Genomic DNA, 1,143 nt, shown 5'->3' with positions numbered 1-1,143 from the left:
TTTTCCCCCGAGACAGGTTTTCTCTGTATAGTCCTGGCTGTCCTGGAACTCACTCTGTAGTCCAGGCTGGCCTTGAACTCAGAAGTCTGCCTGCCTTTGCCTCCTAAGGGCTGGGATTAAAGATGTATGCCACTACTGACCTGCTTTTTTTTTTCAATACTACTTATTTTTATTTATATGAGTATACTGTAGCTGTCTTCAGACACACCAGCATCAGATCTAATTACAGATGGTTGTGAGCCACCATGTGGTTGCTGGGAATTGAACTCAGGCCCTCTGGAAGAGCAAAATAAGATGGCTCTTAACCGCTGAGCCATCTCTCCAGCCCCATTAGCTAGCAGTCTTAAAACTAAAAGTGTGTATGAATAAAAACCACGAGCAGTAGATTCCTTTTATGCAGTTCACATGAGTAGACAGTAATGCACCTTTCAGGCTCCTGGGTCTGTTAACAGCTTCAGCCTTTGTTGCAGACCTTGGTAAAGAAATGTGCCTTATCTAACCCTTGGTTTTGTCTGCTATAATAAAAGGCCTGGTAAACTATGACATAGATCCAGGGTTGGGGTTTGTTGAGATTCTGCTTATGAAAACACCTTTAGATTCCTGTAAAGGTTTGGGAAGTCAGTCCAATTGTACCTTGTATGGTTCAGATTCATGCTGTCCTTGCTCAAGCCAGCAAAAAATTCCTCATACGTTGTTCTCTTCCAGGCACCATGACAACCCTGGATGATAAGTTGCTGGGAGAGAAATTACAGTACTACTATAGCACCAGTGAAGATGAGGACAGTGACCATGAAGACAAAGACAGACGCAGGGGAGCCCCAGCCAGTAGTGCCATGCCTGTGGAGGCTGAGCTGGCAGGTGAAGGCATTTCAATCAATACAGGTACTGAAAGGCTCTGAACTCTGGAAATGGACTCAAAAAGTGGCCTTTAAAGTGTGTATCAGTTGGAAGTCCTGTTCTCCTTTCTCTAACTCCAGTCTCACTTTCCTTCCAGAGATAACATAATGTAGTCTGTCATTGTGCTTGCTTCTGCCCTTTCTCTGTCAGGGCAAATTTATATGCATATCAGCATGGAAGGGAACAGGCTGGACTGGGTTTGACAACCCATAAATCATATATACATATATATATATATATATATAT

The 1,143-nt window shown here is 43.3% G+C and overlaps 1 protein-coding gene across 1 annotated transcript in view; it reads left to right on the top strand.

Annotated features, from left to right (window-relative positions):
* Positions 1 to 1,143, top strand: part of Pdcl (phosducin like) — a 9,521-nt gene that overhangs the window by 1,735 nt on the left and 6,643 nt on the right. The window contains exon 2 of the mRNA XM_031370051.1: positions 706 to 882. Coding sequence (XP_031225911.1) covers positions 711 to 882 — 172 coding nt within the window. The 5' untranslated portion in view covers positions 706 to 710. The remainder of the gene's footprint in view (positions 1 to 705; positions 883 to 1,143) is intronic.

The sequence above is a fragment of the Mastomys coucha genome, unplaced genomic scaffold (assembly GCF_008632895.1).
Source record: "Mastomys coucha isolate ucsf_1 unplaced genomic scaffold, UCSF_Mcou_1 pScaffold15, whole genome shotgun sequence".
In the NCBI taxonomy this organism is placed as follows: Eukaryota; Metazoa; Chordata; class Mammalia; order Rodentia; family Muridae; genus Mastomys; species Mastomys coucha.
Note: the sequence above shows the minus strand (reverse complement) of the source record. Positions and strands in the feature narration are given on the sequence as shown.